This window comes from Vanellus vanellus (assembly GCF_965231255.1).
Source record: "Vanellus vanellus genome assembly, chromosome: 1".
Classification (NCBI taxonomy): Eukaryota; Metazoa; Chordata; class Aves; order Charadriiformes; family Charadriidae; genus Vanellus; species Vanellus vanellus.
Window position 1 is genome coordinate 28178127 of NC_138905.1, and position 14671 is coordinate 28192797.

Sequence of the window (14671 nt, forward strand, 5' to 3'; positions counted from 1 at the left end):
CAGGTAATTATTCCATAGGTACATCAGAATAAAAAGAAGAAAAACACCCCGTTCCCCAGAACACAGCTTTGTCACAACCACCATCTCCTCACCAAAGTGACATGGTCTTCCTCCTCCAGCTGTGGTTCTCCCGGGCTCGCTGACCTCAGGGGCCCAGCAAAACAACGTGACTTGCTTTCTTTGATGCTGTAGGTTTCTAACCCTCCCTTCTCTAGATGTTGACCTGGTGACAGCATAGGGCCTTGCTCCAGTGCAGCTGAAGCAGGATGTCCCACAGAAAGATGGTAATACTCTACAGACACCAACTGAGCTAGATGCAACCCAGAGCTCATACCCATATATTTATTATTCACAATTTGGGGAAATCAGTTTTCCTGATTTCTCTACCCTCAGGAACTCAACGGTTTCCTCCTGCCTTGCCTTTTCACAAGCCAGTTGTGCTTAATGCTCTGGGTATTAAACCCGTCCTCCTGCTGCACTTTGAAAGGATAAATAAAATCATCAGAAACTGTTTAACTCGTGGGACTGTCTCCTTCTTAGGATATGAATAGAAAGCCAAACTGTTATGTCAGGAAAAACAAGCAGGGTTGCACATTTTTAGAAGAGGTGTGTCTTAGTTCAGATTAAAGTGGCATTCAGAAATTGTGCAAGTGCCAACACGGGAGGAAAATACACCTTGTTATATAAAATAATCAATTTTATTTTAATTATTTTGGAATAAGATGATAAAATACACTTCCTCAACTACTTATTCTGTATTTAATATTTTACCCTGGCATAGTAAGTCTCTTCTCTTGCTTCATGGCTAATGGTATGGTAGTGTTAGAACAGTTCAAACACTCCTATTCATGAAGGATTTTATGATTTGATGTGTACCTCCAGCTTCAACAAAATGCAAAAAAAACCACCATGAAACACCAAAATCAGATTTAACATGAATATTTTTACATGACAGGCTAGATTTCCTTTTGTTGATACCGCAGTAATCTACTCCAGTGAGGATACTGAAATTACGCTTGCCCCAAACTGTGAGGGTGTTCAAGCCTGGGAACCCAACGAAACACACAGGGTGACAGCAGAGCTACCAAACGCTGGGGGTGTGCACATCTGTACAACATCAAAAGAGGGGGAAAAAAGGCCTCACACTTCACCTTAATAAAACTTACCCCTAGAAGTGACCACTGGACTATTTGGTGAAACCATCCACAATGACTCTGCCCGCCGCCCACTGCCCATGTCCTCGCTGCAAACCGATTTCAGGCTGTGTGAACACTAGCGACATGTGTTTCGCCATCCGATTTGAAGACTTTCAGACACGGGAAACCCGAAGATTCCTATAGCAGCTGATCCACGGTTCGTTAAAAACTACATTGAGTTCACCCTCTGCTTCCAGTCATCAATTATTATTCTTCTCATGATTTAAAGGCCATTTATTTCTCCCCCCTGACAATACTTCCTTACTCTAATCTAGTCATCTCTCAAGCAAAATCTCTTATTCTGATGTTTATCTCCGGCCCTTAAATAATTTTTTCCACTATCTTCTCCAGCTTTTCAACTTCCTTTAAAAAATATTGACATCAGGCATGGAAAACCAAAAGTCACATAGCGGTAGGAAGTGCCCGTCCCTCTGGCAGGTACTCTGCCTTACATGTCACACTAGTCCTTCACGTCACAGCAGCCCTCTGTGGACCGGGGTTAAGGTGTTTGATCCAAATACCTAAAACCTTTTCAAATCCCTATTTGGTGAGGTGCAAATCATACCTGTGGAACTGCATTTCTCTCGCCGGCTGTCTTAAGCCTGCGTCCGGTGGTACTGAAAACCAGTTTGTTTGACCTCAACTCACCAACAGATCCAGCTTGTTCTGGGAAAATGCCCAGTCATTGTTTTTAATCACCTTATTATGTCTTTACGTCATGCAAAAGTTTTAGTAGCCATGTTTACACTTTTATTTTCCCATCACTGAGATCCATGTGATTAGTGTCACAGCTGGGGCCAGTTGCTGAGGTACGTTATGAGCAACCTTAAACCAATGCCAGTACGCTATTGTGATCGACTGGGGGAAAAACACCCAAACATAATAAATCACTGCATTTTTAATCCATGCACAAAAGCTTTGAAAAACAAAACAAAAAGCCTCACGTTATTGCCAGTGTTGATTTTTTTAATAAATCCTATTTAAGAACAGATGATGCATAAAGGCCATATTGTGCCTATTGTTGTCCCCTGGTAACTCATTTTCATCACACACTTTGGGACTTACTGGTAATTTCTTCCGTCTCTTTAACTCCGTCAATGCTTAAAACACACAGCTGTGGAAATCTCTCCCATTTACAGATCTCATACTTGCATTTTACTTGCATTTGGGGACATTTCAATGAAAACCAAGATGACTCAGCTGAAGACAGCTGGAGTAACATTTCAAATGAGAAAGTGCATCAAGAATTGGCTCGTTGAGACTCCAGAGAAAATCAGAGGGGTTTCATTAGGTCTCAAATGGACGCCTGCGATTTTTTCCCAATAGCGAAAATGACAATATAAAGGATTCTGACATTTTTGCTTGACAACCACAGCCTGCGATGTTTACCTGGGACACATGCATTACATAAATTATTAAGAATCAAGCAACAAGAATTACATCCTGTTCTAATCAGTGTGCAGCAATGTCAAAAGGATACCTTTTCAAAGACATATTGAGAAAATGTAACCAAAATTGTATTTAAAAGTCATTTTTAATTGTGTTTATGCTTAAAGTGAAAGCTGAATCTTTTTCTTTTTCTTTTTTTTTAATTCTTTTTTGATGCCGGATTTGCCAAAGGCTTATCAAATGAGAACAGGCCAGAAAGACGGGCAAAGAGCGCTCAGATAACGTTCGGTTTCCCAGCAGCAGGGATGCCGCGTGGGTTACAGCTCATCTGCCCCCAAAACAAATAGCCTTCTCTGGGCGGGGGGGGGGGGGAGGCGAGGGGGAGGAACTTAAACGATCCCAGTAGATAGGAAGGAAGAATAAGCAACTTCAAGATAAAGACATAACTGTCCAGTTCAGACTGGCCAACACTATGTAAGTTACTGCTGATCCAGGACAGCAGTGGCATATGACCGTATTGAGTCTTAACAGTCAAAGCAAAGTCCATTGCAACTGTGATAATCTCCCAGCAAACTTGCACCCTTTTACTTATTATCATTCAGAAGAATAAGCGGATATCTAATCTTTATCAGAAACATCATAAAAGTTTTAATCCTGTTAAAAAAAAAAATGCTTGAGTATAACATAAATTGTACAGGAAAAAGTACTAATTCTACTCTATATACTCCCTGAACACACGCATATTCCCCATAAAAACCAAGGTCCTTTTTTATCCTTCAAAGAAACTAAGAATTTTCCACAAATACAATTTTCCTTTGGAATCCATCAAACACACAGATGACACCTGCTCCTAAGAAAGCTCCCAGAAAGAATGAACTGCTCTGCAACTGACAACGGGTCTGTATTTACATACTTACTCAGTCTGCATCAAAGATAAGCCTGTTATGGAAATTAATTGAGACCAGGAGCATAGGAGATGTAAATTACTTTTGGTTGCTCCTGAGATAGGCTTGTGAACTGAACACGCTGCACATTCTTACTCAAGCCCCTGAAATTCTCAGTCTCAAAAGTACAGAAAAAGCATGACATGGTTGGGGAAACAGCAGTTTTGCTATTTATCACGGAATGCTTAGGTTGGAAGGGACCTTGAAGATCATCGAGTTCCAACCCCCCTGCCATGGGCAAGGACACTTTCCACTAGACCAGGCTGCCCAAAGCCCCGTCCAGCCTGGCCTTGAACCCTCCAGGGATGGGGAATCCACAACTTCTCTGGGCAACCTGTGCCAGTGCCCCACCACCCCCACAGTAAAGAATTTCTTCCTATCATTTACACAGTAAACCCAGGATAAATAGCTCAAGCCACTACTTGGAAATCAAAGGCATAATTTATTTTTTTTTTCTCCAAGAGCCTGCTAGTCAAAAAGCAGTATGTTGACTCCTTTAGGAAAAGTCCAGTGTGAAACACAACTCCAGAAAACAGCAAGCCTGGGCACAGCCACAGTCTAGCCTATACTCCTGAAGTCCTCCAGACTTCTTTACCTCCACTCAGAAGCGTAAGAGAGGAGACAGAGAAGCTCCTCCAGTGCCACCACAGCCCTTAACCCCCCAGCAGGCAGAAGCAGGTACGCTGGCAGAAGAACCGAGCGCCTTGCAGCATCCCTCTGGTAGCTCACCCCAGCGGGCAGGAGAGAGTTTTTTAAGCCCAGCGGATGATTTTTTTTTTTTTTTTTTTTTTTAACCACATCACACAAAAACTGGCATTTCTGCAGCTCAACTCCAAGCTTCCCAGCTTCGGCGGGGCAAACTCGCAGCTTGAGCTCTCCCAACTTTGCCCCCCCCCCCTCCAAACCTCCTATACAAAATCCCACCCGTACCGCCAACAGAGGGGATGCGGACACGGCGCAAAAGCCCCGGGGAACCCCCTTAGGTCTTTCGGGGAAAGGGAAACCCACACTCCCCCGGCCGAGACAGCATCCGAGGGGGTGGTGGGGGTGCTCTCCCCCCGGGGGAAGGGTCGGACGGGCGCCCCGCGGGGGGGGGTAGGGGGGGGAGAGCACAGCGGGGCTGATCCCGTCCTACCTGTGGTTAAATTGTCATTAATCTTCAGGGGCACCCTTAAGATGTAGACCAGGAAGAGCATGATGAAGAACCACAGCGTCCAGAGATAAGTCCAGGACCAGACGATGCAAGACTTCAGCTGTTCCAAAAAGCCCGTCCCAGCTTCAGCCATGTTTTTTGGAGGAGAGAGGGGAAAAAAAAAAATAAAAAGGGGGAAAAAAAAAAAAACACCAACAACCTACCCAACCCAAACTCAGCTCTCTGCTGCCACAACCTCTCAGCGTTTGTGTTTATGGGATGATTCACGCTTCCCCGGGTTCGGCGCTCGCACCGCCCGCCGCGGGGCGCGGTTCAGGCCGCGGGTTCGAGACCGCCCACGGCCAGAATCACCGCCGGCTTAAAATGGACTCCTCCGAGCTCCGGCTGAGCGAGAAAAAAAAAAAAAAAAAAAAAAAAAAAAAGAGGTTTTTTAGGCAAAGCCCAAGAGGAAGGCGGGGGGACGGACTATGTGCTCCCGGATCTGCCCCCGCTCGGGCTCGTCCCCCGCGCCGCTCCCGCGTCCGCCCGCTGCATGATGAAATGCGGGGAAACAGCGAGAGGCTGCGGGGAAGAGGGGGTTGGGGGAGGGGGGGAGGGAAAAAAAGACAAAAAAAAAAAAAAAAAAAAGGAAAGAGAAGGCTGTGCAACTTTTTCCCATGTCTTTACGATTTAATACAAGAATTTCAAGCGGTATTTCCACCGTGCAACAGGACTTGAAGCCCAAAAAGAGCCCATGTAGGATGGTTTGGGGTGTTTGGGTTTTTTTTTGCCGTTTATTTGCCTAAGCGTCTTGCTGGGATAATATCAGAGGTACGAAACAATTTGCTTATGTGTATTTGCGTGTGCAATGCCCGGCAGAGCCCTGAACCGTAAAACTCCCTCCCCTTCCCCCCCCCCCCCCCCCCCCCCCCCGGGGGATACTATATGGCACAAGAAATAAGCATGTCTTGTTAAAATAGCGTTGATAACGGATAATCGTCAAGTCACAAAATTGTACTTTTGCGAAACGCATTTCTCTTCTTCCGTGACTCTCTCGATGAGGTATTTCTTCACAAAATGAGACTTGTCAACAGAATGTGACAAAAATTCAGTGGCCAGTTAACATCACTGAGTTAACACCGCTGACCCCTGCTTTTTTTTTGATGCTGCACAGGTTACAAACATTTAAGTAGACACACACTGTATACTGCAATTTGTTTGGATCTCTTTCTGGTGTGTTTCCACAATCTGTATTGAGTGGGATAATACTTTCCAGCATTTTAAGGTAGTATTTCTTAAGTGGTACCAAAATAACAAAACATCCCAGAGTATTTTTCCAACTGCTAATAGCCACCCTGTCCTGGGAATTTCTAGTCTGGCAATGAAAAAGTCATCATGGAGAAAAACATAGTAGCTTTTCCAGAAAGTTTACAGTATATAAAGACATTAAACCAAAATAAATCTGTACTTTTACAAATTGATACCTTCTCATCTAGTAGCAAAGGCGCCAAGATTCACATTTTTTTTCTTCCAGGCTATGCTATGGGACTTGAAACTGGATGAGGAAACTTGAAGCCAGCGGTGTCTTGTGCCATCAAATGTGGCAGAATCTGCTGATTAAGGGACCCTGGTCCCTATATCAGAATATTAGTGAAGGAATGACAGAAGTTTTTCCTGCTAATAAATCACGAACCTTTTAAAATTAAAATCTACAGATGGCCCTTAACTACAAAAAGGTCATTTATAGTTTAATTACATACCAGAGAAAACCACATTTCAAATATTTCAGCTTCCTATTCCAGTTATAAAGGCAATAAATACTTAACACATAAGTTACATCTGAAAAATGTCAACACTATTCCATCATGCAGCTATTTGTAAATCAAAATATTCATCTCACATTCTTTGATGTGTTAGTAAAAAAAACACTAAGCAATTTTTTCACTTTTATAAATTTTCCTCTACATATTTTAGTTTTCAGAATATTATTGCTTACGTTGCAAAAATAACTATGATCGACTTCTTTTATGTATGAAAGACAGAGATGTTTTATGTTGGTTTTTTTTTTTTAATATATTTTTATAAACAACTTTTAATTCTGTTAAGCTGTCTTTTAGTGAAAGACTGGAGTGGACTGTGTTGGTTTCTTCAGCTGTGTTTTCTTTATATCCCCTGTATTACTAGAAGATCAAAACACTGTGAACTGTGCCCACTTAAAGCATAGTTATTAATTTTATGCCTTTCTTCCTTTAAGCACCACTGTTTCTTCTTCCTTTGGACTTAGAGCAGCTATTAATATTTTGCAGTAATTTTTTCGCAGTCCACTGCTGGATCTCTGGTGTTTTTACAGGGAGCATAAAATATTTAAAACCAAAGCTGCCAACAGAGTCCAGCTCTTCAGGCTCCCAGTAGCACACTCCAATGGTTTTCCCATTGGGTGCTACACGCAGAAGATAATAATAATAATAATAATAATAATAATAATAATAATAATAATAATAATAATAATAATAATAATAATAGTAATGATGATGATGATGGAAGAAAAAGCATGTGTCCAAATCCACATGTTTGCATGAGGTGAAGAGCAAATACCCATTAGGATAACTTGACTCCTGACTAGTTCTGTGCGCTCATATGACAAATTATGTTTCTGTTGCCCCTATTAAAGAAGCACGTAAGCTGACATTCAAGACGTTCACAGTTCAGGCTCTGTTCAACACAAGTTATCTCTCCTCGTTCAAATCCGTTCAACAGGAGTGCCAAGTATTAATAGAAAGCCTTAAAGCGTGCATTTCACAAGTGAAAGAAGCAAACTGTTCAGTACTATGAAGAGCCCCAAATTTATTAAGTGACATCTGGCTCCGGGCACCCATTTGCTAAGTCAAGGCTACGTCAAGGCACAGAATACAGCTGAAGTGATTGTTGGACAAAAATAATTTTGAAAAGAGTCTTCTACCTTTCTGCTAAGATTTGCCAATCAATTATCTCACTCGTTTAAGTGTTTTCTCACACAACCCCTCAGGTACCCCAGTTCCTACCTCAAAATATAAGTGCAAACACTACTAATTTGTTTGCCATAAACTGAGTTCGGGGTTCCTCGTTTCTTATATGACTGTTGATGACTTTGCTAAATGAATTCAGGAAGTAGACGCGATGACAGTTGCTAAACATGAGGTACAGTGAAGTTATCGTTTTTTTCCAGAAGAAAGAAATGCTCTTGAACTCGGGTCCTGGCAAGTAAGAAAGAAAAGATGTGACCACTATGCAGCAGAAGTCTGGTCTGAAAAGTCTGCCCACACAATCTTTTTATGCATCCGGATCCAAAGTAGTGGGGTTAAAAATCTTTTTCTAAAGAAAATAAACCTCAAAATATCTTCTGTCTGAACATTTCAGAAATCAATAACTTTTTTTTAGGTCCATAATGTACAGTCCCCTTGGAGCCCGGCTATAAAATAAGATTGCCGGTTTCAGAAATCAGGTTTCTCGGCAGCCGAGAGGTGGCCCGGCACACGTATCGAGGACGTTCAGAAAGGGCACGTACAAGACCCACATCGGCTCCAGATATCTGCGAGTGCTGGGAAACGTTGTCAGCGTGGTCCAAAGCAGCCAGACATCCCCCTGACTCTCAGCTGACGCCGGGTGGGCAACTGAATCCAGCTAAGCAATGTTAACGCCTTACACCTTCTAATCTAGATACATATTAAACAACAATAGATATACATATGCATGCATGCATATATCTACACGTGTATCTATATACATATAAATAAATATGCATACAGTGCACCTATTAAATATATCAGGTGCATATTAAACAATATCAGGGATGAACTGGAGATGGCAGTCTAAACTGCAGACAGCGCTGGTGAAGAACAGCGTGCCAACGGGAGGGAAGGCACTGGAGGAGAGTTCATGGGATCCCATACCCAGCACTTCTCAGACATACCAAAGGCTGAATAAAATGGCTTAAAGACATGTGAAAAATCTGTTTTCAGCTAAACAACACCATCCTTAGTCACAGTCCGGAGAACTGAAAATACGCTACGAAAAATCAAAATGAAAATTCATGCTTAATTTTCATTTTAATATTTTTAATTATTTTCATTAAAACAAAGATATTTCAAAAGTATGCAACTACAGACTTCTGAGCAGTGTGCCCAGGCCGAAGTTTCTGTTCCCCATCTTAGAAGTGAAATATTACAGTATTACAGGAATATTCTTCGGCTTAAAGGAACACAGTACTATTTTAAAACATGTCACCATTACTAATGAGGAAAAGTCAAATAAGCGTTCACCTGCCTCGAGCACCACTTGTCAAAAAGCTTAAAAAAATTGTCTTCCGTGTGACTTCCAAAGCAGTATGAAGGTGGGAACACGGGGATGAAGGTCTGTCCGTTTTATCGGTTCAGAAAACAGGGGAGCTGAGTTTGAGGGAGCCGAATCTTCAGATTCCTGGAGATCTGCTTAAACCAAAGGAGGATGGGGAAAACAGCGAGAAGGCAAACTCCCCTAAGCCCACGGGGTTGTCTGTGGCCACCGGGACTCTGCCAGAAAACAGGGGGATGTAGAACGTGTCTGGGAAGTTGTAGGGGAGGGAGGAAAGACCACCTGAAAGTCATTTTAAGATCTTTACTGACAAGAAAATCAACCAACAAGCTGCCTTAATTGCAAGACGAGTCACAAAAACTGAGTCAGACCTGGCTCGGTTAAAAATCGAATGTTGATGCAAAGACAGTGCAAAGAAAGGTATTACCAAACAGTTGGTGCAACTCAGAGCAGTGTTTCAGTGTTTTCAGGTAGTGTTCAAAATAAATCATGACCAAAAATCCCCTACCCCCCCAAACAAACAAACAAAAAAAACAAACCACCAAACCTGTTTCCTTCTTCTTCTTCTTCTTCTTCTTTTTTTTTCCTAACAAATGACTTTTCTCCCTAAAAATGAGATGGGAATTCCTCCCTGACCATCAGCCCACTTAGGCATCAGTGTGGGGCAGAGTGCCTCATCCCAAACACACACAATTGCTAAAGCACATTGAATTTTTTTTTTTTTTTAAATCCATGGAAGTATCCCCCAGTAACACATACATATGTTTATGAAGTAGGTGGACACACACATTCATTGAGGCATTTTATGAAGATCCTTTCTAAAAAAACAGGTGGTGGACCAAGACACGTCAGTATTTGTACAAGGCAGTAGGTGCTTAGGGTTCATAAAGGAATCACGGGAGCTGCGAGGTTGGCCCCTGGTCAAAAAAGAGCTCTCGGCAAGTCAGAGTCTGGCATCTGCATCCACACATGTTCCCTACGTCACAGGAGGCAAACAAGGCTGTGGGAGAAACGGGGAAGCAGAGACAGATGGCGAAAAGCCCGGAGGGAACCAGCGCTGCTTTCTCCCTCCCCCCTTTAGGTCGAGGAAAAGGACAAGAGCTGAGCTCCCCACGTCCATGCCTTGGACCGCAGCCAAACAGTAAATCTGCTTCTTTTTTTTTTTCTTTTTTTTTTTTTTTAAGGCGAAGCATTTGTCGGTGCAGGAGATGGAAAAGCCCTGGAATTTTTTCGCTGTTCAATATCTTGTCCTTTGTTTTCTTAAGAAAAAAAGATGTTAAGAGTGGTCTTTAATTTGCTGAGCGTTGATAGTATATTTCATAAACAAACCTTTTTAAGAGAGAAAAAGGTCTCAACTCCTCTCCTCTGAAATCTGCAATTAGCAGAGCACAGTTTATTTTTCCCCTATCATTTGTCAACACAGCATCTTTACCAGCTACGTATCAGTAGAAACGTAGAAATCCACTGACAGTTACATTTTACTTAATCTCCAGAAATTCAGATGAAGGAAATTGAGCGGCAACCGTGCTGGGTCACGTACAGATAATTCTTGCTCCTTGAAGCTGGCAACTATTAGGGAGGATAAGAACAGCTCTGACTGTAGGCAGACGGTGATGGAGCAAGCAGCACATCCTCTGCCATGGAAGCAGGTAGCATCCAAATGGCACATGATTTCCTTATATCATTTATATATTCCTTATCCTTGGCTCCTGAGCCAAATCTCGTTAAACCTTTGCAAAATCAAGTACCAAAATATCCTTTTGCCTTGCCTGACGCAATTCTTTCCTCTTTGGCCTGCTTGTCTCACCGCTTCACATCCATCCAGTACATCATCGCTGAGAACACGTCTCTCGGATCGCCCATCTTCTTTCCCTCTCCACAGATGAAGGTCTCCATGAGCTCTTGTCTTTAAATTTGGGCTACAGAACAAATGTCTGGTTTACACGTTGGCTTCATGGTACCCTACTTTCTTCCTTCCTTTGCTCTTTGGTCTGTTTTGCTTAATCTATATTCTTGCTGGTTCACGGCATTCTCCCTTCTGCACCCGGCAGTTGTTCTTCATGTCTAAATTCCTTTCTCACAGCGTCCTTTCATTCAGTCCATGCTGCCTCCCCTTTTAGTGATGAAGCAATTGCTATCCCAAATTACATTTGCCTCACTATTTTTAGGTTATAATGTCGGTGATAAAAGGAGAAACGTATTTTGCTGATGGGTAGTAAGAAAACGTACCCAATAATGTCTGCCTAAACAGAAAGCCTTGTCGATAACCCTGATGTAGTCCGTAAAGGCAAAAGAGAGTTTTGGAAAGGAAAATCCACGATGGCCATTTCTTGAACCAAAGTGGCCTGACTGCAAAAGCCCCATTTCAGAGTAAGCCCGGCCTAAGGCTTAGGCTAATCCACTCTCTAAATGCTCATGAAGCAGCAGAATAACCCCACGGGCAGTGTTCCCCACTTCCGAGGTGGCCGGGGCATGCAGCCCTTGTCTATAAACCATTTCATGTTCAGCTAGCAGGAGCTGACAGACCCTGCAGCCCATCTCAGGCCCTGCTTGGGCTGGTGATGGGTCCAGGAACGAGTGAACGGAGCTTGCCACTGGTACAGACGCCCCAGGCTGCATCCTAAACCAAATTAATTGTTGGTGCCAACCTCACACCTTGCATTGAAGTGGGATGCTCACATTTGTTACCTGACTCTTATTTCAAGAAGAAGTATCATTGATTTCACAGTAGGCCTTCCTCCCCCTCTTAATATTAACCTGACTAGTTCATTAAATATTAATCTGAATAGTTCATATCTCTTTTCTTCTACATTATTTGAATAGATCATAGAATCATAGATTTTGTGCTCTTTAGCCAAACTCAGACCTAGGTGAATTTTACATTGTAGATATGCTTTTATATAGCATTTTTGTACTTCAGCCTCCTTCTGATTGTGAAGAACACAGCAGAGTAATGCGATGGAGTCCCACCTGGTCTGAGAAGATCCTCTTCCTTCTCACACCTGCTAGTGTTGGCAAGCCAAAAGTAAAATGACTTTCTCTGTCATAAATGACTGCCAGCTTATATCCCACTTATTATCTCTTACCATACAGCTCTGAATTTACTGCACAGCCCAGCATAAGTGGACAGCCTTAGCTGAGATGGTGGGTGCCTGCAGCCCCAGAAAACACGGCACGTTTCTCACGTGTCCCACCAGCTTGCTGAGAACAAGGTGTGTTTGTACTCAAGCACCAGCTGATACCTGCAGGCTCATTATTCGGTACATATTCCCCCACCCCATTTACTACCTATTATTGAAGTCCTGCTAAAGGTACAGTATTATTCATTCCCTGATGGCTTCTTTCATGCCGCTTGCCACTACGGTACCGAGTACTTCATAGACTTCATACAGACTTTTTCCGTAATCTCTTTTGCAAACAGAAAGCTGAGGTGGAGAAGGAATAACACTAAGTATAGTCACTAACATGGGATCTTGCGCATCACTGGATACTCGTGACATCATACTTGTTGAATCCCAGCCTGGTATCAGTTTGAAACATCAAGTGCTTCTGCAAATCTGGGCTTCTCTGGGCTTGCATGCCCCAAGGTGAGAAACATGAGCAGACCCATAGCAAAGGAGGATTGTAAAGAGCATTAAATGGAGACAAAATTCTCCTAAATCCCAACAGCTGGTGCTGTGTGGGGAACAGGGTGGCGGCTCTGCAGCTGTAGGGTGAGCAGAGTGCTTCAGCAGCTGGGAGAAGGCACCAAGGTCAGGGCCGCAGGTCCCAAAATGCTCTGCGATGCCTCTGAATATATAAATGGAGCACAGTAGTCCTTACACCAGAGCTTTATGTGGATACAGATTGGGAGAGGTCAGTATTGCTACAAAGCTCTTTCTCTCAGGCTCGTTCTCCTTGCCAAACGATGATCACACAAGGGCATCTTGCACTGCCCTCCTGCAGCCTCCCACGACAGGTGCGACAGAGGTGACCTGCCCAGCATCGGAGGTGCTCTGCGCGCCCGTGAGAGCCATGCATGCAGTTGGCCGTTATCTGAGTGACTTCCCATTCCTTCCCTTCTCAATATACCCTGCCCTTTCCACACATTGTCCCTTAGAAACAGGACTTGTCTTAATTCCTGCGTCTGCTATTGAGCCATTTTTAGAAAGGAAGGCAGATCCTTGCTGCTTATTACTCTCATTATATCTTTCCTTGCCCCCTCTTCCTGCCAGCCCCACACAAATTAGGTTTGGGGCTTTTTCCATCATGAGATACGGGCTGTTTCCAAAGTCTTTATATTTTCTATTTTGCACTTTCATCTTCTGTGCTGAGATTTTACCTCCTTAGGAATCCCTCTCCTACAGGCTAGCCCAAGTCTGCTCTGCCTCATTGGTTTGGATGGCATACCTTCCCCTCTGCTGTGCCAACGGGAATTCTTCCCTCCCATTTTGGTTCCAGACAAACATACATATGTTGCACATCTGATGAATCCTGATTTACATTTGACTCCAGCATTGGCTCCCTTCACTTTCTGTTTCAACACAATCGGTGCAGCTAAAGAAGCCGGTTTGTCTTCACCCCGCTGACTGAATCAGTTGCTCTGCACGGCAGCAGGGACGAACAACCAGATAAAAACCCTGGTGGGTAGGCAGGGACCTTCACCCATACACTTCCATTCTTTCTCCTCAGCATTTCCTAACCGCTCTGGCAGGCATAAATAGCCATATGGAAGGGTTCTTTCCTTACAATTTCATCACTAGACTACCAGGGGTTCTGAGCAAATGACATAGCAATGGTTGCTGCTCCCATGTTTTCATCTTCTGTGGTGGTCTCCACCACCATAGACAGCCACGTGATTGTAGCAAACGCATCACCTGCCGTGAAAAATCCGCTGTTACAGATAATCATGGAACCTCTTTCACTGGGTCTGTTACTTTGTTGGGAATCTTGATTTTTCCCCAGAACAATGATCCTTCACTGTGGGATTGCCAAGGTTGCATCTGCTTCTGCCCCATTCTCAACCTTGGCATCACCTGTGTTTTGACACCAGGCACTGGGTTACCACGCAGTGTCAGCAGCTACAGTTTGGGTAGCAATTCTGGTCACACCAACTGCTGGTAGGACTGCAAGGCACACAGTACCCAGCTGAAAGAGCTAAGGAGAGCTAGACAAGTTCTTAAATGGAAGATGCTGGCTCACTAAGTTTAGTAACGAACTGGGATGGACATTTACTCATCACTGACTTTAATAGCTTCTTTGGCGTATGCCTTAACTCCAGATGTTCTTGCACCCAGAGAATCAGTTATGTGGCAACCTCTGCCTTTGCCTTGCAGCAAAGCCCTAGGACAGGAGCAGCATTTCAATTCTTCAAGAGCATATGGCATTTACTTTCTTAGCAGCGTTTCTCAGGTCTAGTCTTCTGCGACTGAGCTGGCTCCTGGCTTCTGTGACAGCTGAAGGACTCGTCGTACTCAGAACACGCCTACAGGAACCTTCAACAGTCTCTTGGATGACATAGGCTTTCCTGATACTCTACGAGAAGTTCGGCCTGGCTTGGTGGAGTGAGGATACTGCCTATTCCTACACACAGGACTGCGGGGACATACGGAAAATGCTACACCAGCTACCATCCAGTCTTCACCAATGCATGGCAGGAGAGGCGAGATGCACCTCAGTGCTTCTGAGAACAGGACAAGTTA

The 14671-nt window shown here is 43.6% G+C and overlaps 1 protein-coding gene across 2 annotated transcripts in view; it reads right to left on the bottom strand.

Moving 5' to 3' along the window:
- Positions 1–5184, bottom strand: part of ST7 (suppression of tumorigenicity 7) — a 152392-nt gene extending 147208 nt beyond the window's left edge. Inside the window, exon 1 of one of the 2 annotated variants that reach the window (XM_082488448.1) lies at positions 4665–5184. In XM_082488448.1, coding sequence (XP_082344574.1) covers positions 4665–4815 — 151 coding nt within the window. In that variant the 5' untranslated portion in view covers positions 4816–5184. The remainder of the gene's footprint in view (positions 1–4664) is intronic. The other variant, XM_082488449.1, reaches the window with a different exon arrangement.
- Positions 5185–14671: the final 9487 nt, after the last annotated feature.